Here is a 1,537-nt window from a genome sequence, read left to right on the forward strand (position 1 = left end):
CTGGGGGGCTCTACGAGGGGTCTGGGGGGCTCTGGGGGGCTCTGGGGGTCACTCACGAGTCCCGGCGGCGCCGCAGGTGCTCGAAGACGAGGAGGCCGCGGGCGTTGACGCTGCAGAGCAGCTCCCGCTCCCGCAGCAGATCCATCCGGAACGGCCGCTCCGTCACCAGCAGGCGCAGCCCCCCCGGGCCCAGGGACAGCTCCAGGGTGCCCCCGTCCCTGCCCGTCACTGCCAGCCTGCAATGGGGGGATTGGGGGAATTGGGACCCCCCTGAGCCCCCCCTGTGCTCAGGGACAGCTCCAGAGTCCCCCCTTCCTCTCCCCCCACCAGCCTGGGGGAAGCAGCAACTGGGGGACACTGGAACCCCCTCTGGAGACCCCCCCAAATCTTTGTCATCCCTGGGGACCCCCAGAAGCTGCATTGTCCACCCTCACCTCTCGGTTTTGGGTTCCCAGCTCCCCTCACCTCTCATATTTGGGGTCCCAGCCCCTCTGACCTCTCATATTTGGGGTCCCAGCCCCTCTGACCTCTCGGTTTTGGGGTCCCAGCCCCCCTCACCTCTCGGTTTTGGGGTCCCCCACCAGCACGTCGGGCACTTGGAACCGGGGCCGCAGCGGGTTCAGCTCCGAGATCCGGAACCGCGTCATGTTCCCCTGGAGCCCCCAGATCTCCAGGAGCAGGGGGACCTGCCAGGGGGGCACAGATGGGGTCACTGGGGGGGTCACCCACCCTGGGACAGCTGGGACAGGGGCACGGTGACACCCCCCTGTCCCCTCACCTGTGTCACCTCATTGACCAGGTGAATTGGGGTTGTTTTGGGGGGCAGTGACCCCTCTGTGACCCCCCTGTCCCCTCACCTGTGTCACCTCATTGACCAGGTGAATTGGGGTTGTTTTGGGGGGCAGTGACCCCTCTGTGACCCCCCTGTCCCCTCACCTGTGTCACCTCATTGACCAGCTGCACCCGGGCCGAGTCCTGGCCGAGCTCCAGCGACTCCAGCAGGGCCCGGAACGGGGAATTTCCCGGCTGGATCCGGCGCTGGCGCCTGGTGGGGGGGACAAAGGTCCTCAGTGACCCCCCTGGGCCGTGATCCCCCCCAGGGGGGTCCCCAAACGCCCCCCAGACCTGCAGAAGCCGCTCTGGTCGCAGGTCTTGAAGTTGCTTCGGTCGACGGCGAGAGAGACCCCCAGGAACAGGGTCAGCCACAGCGGCCACCTGGGGGGACAGGGGGGGACAGGGGGGGTCAGGGACCCCCAGAGAGACCCCCAGGAACAGGGTCAGCCACAGCGGCCACCTGGGGGGACAGGGGGGGTCAGGGGGGACAGGGACCCCCAATAACACACCAGGCAGGGCCATGGGTCCCCCAAAACCCACCTGAGGGGACAGAGACCCCCCAAAGCCACCGTGGGGGGCACAGGGAGGCTGGAACCCCAGAACCCACCTGGGGGAGTCAGGGGGCTCAGGGGAGCTCTGGAACCCCCAAACCCACCGGGGGGTGGGTCAGGGACCCCCCCAACATCCACCAGGCGGGGGGCAC

At 68.2% G+C, this 1,537-nt stretch overlaps 1 protein-coding gene across 1 annotated transcript; it reads right to left on the reverse strand.

Moving 5' to 3' along the window:
- Positions 1-11: 11 nt before the first annotated feature.
- LOC114072850 (neutral alpha-glucosidase AB-like) lies at positions 12-1,215 on the reverse strand (the record flags this gene model as incomplete). Its single annotated transcript, XM_027910678.1, has 4 exons — positions 12-236; positions 559-686; positions 937-1,045; positions 1,126-1,215. Coding segments are annotated over 4 exons (511 nt in total), but the record flags the coding sequence as incomplete, so codon positions are not given.
- Between the last annotated feature and the right edge of the window lie 322 nt (positions 1,216-1,537).

The sequence above is a fragment of the Empidonax traillii genome, unplaced genomic scaffold, assembly GCF_003031625.1.
Source record: "Empidonax traillii isolate 1590-97213 ecotype Southwest subspecies unplaced genomic scaffold, ASM303162v1 scaffold4140:size10065, whole genome shotgun sequence".
NCBI classification, from domain to species: domain Eukaryota; kingdom Metazoa; phylum Chordata; class Aves; order Passeriformes; family Tyrannidae; genus Empidonax; species Empidonax traillii.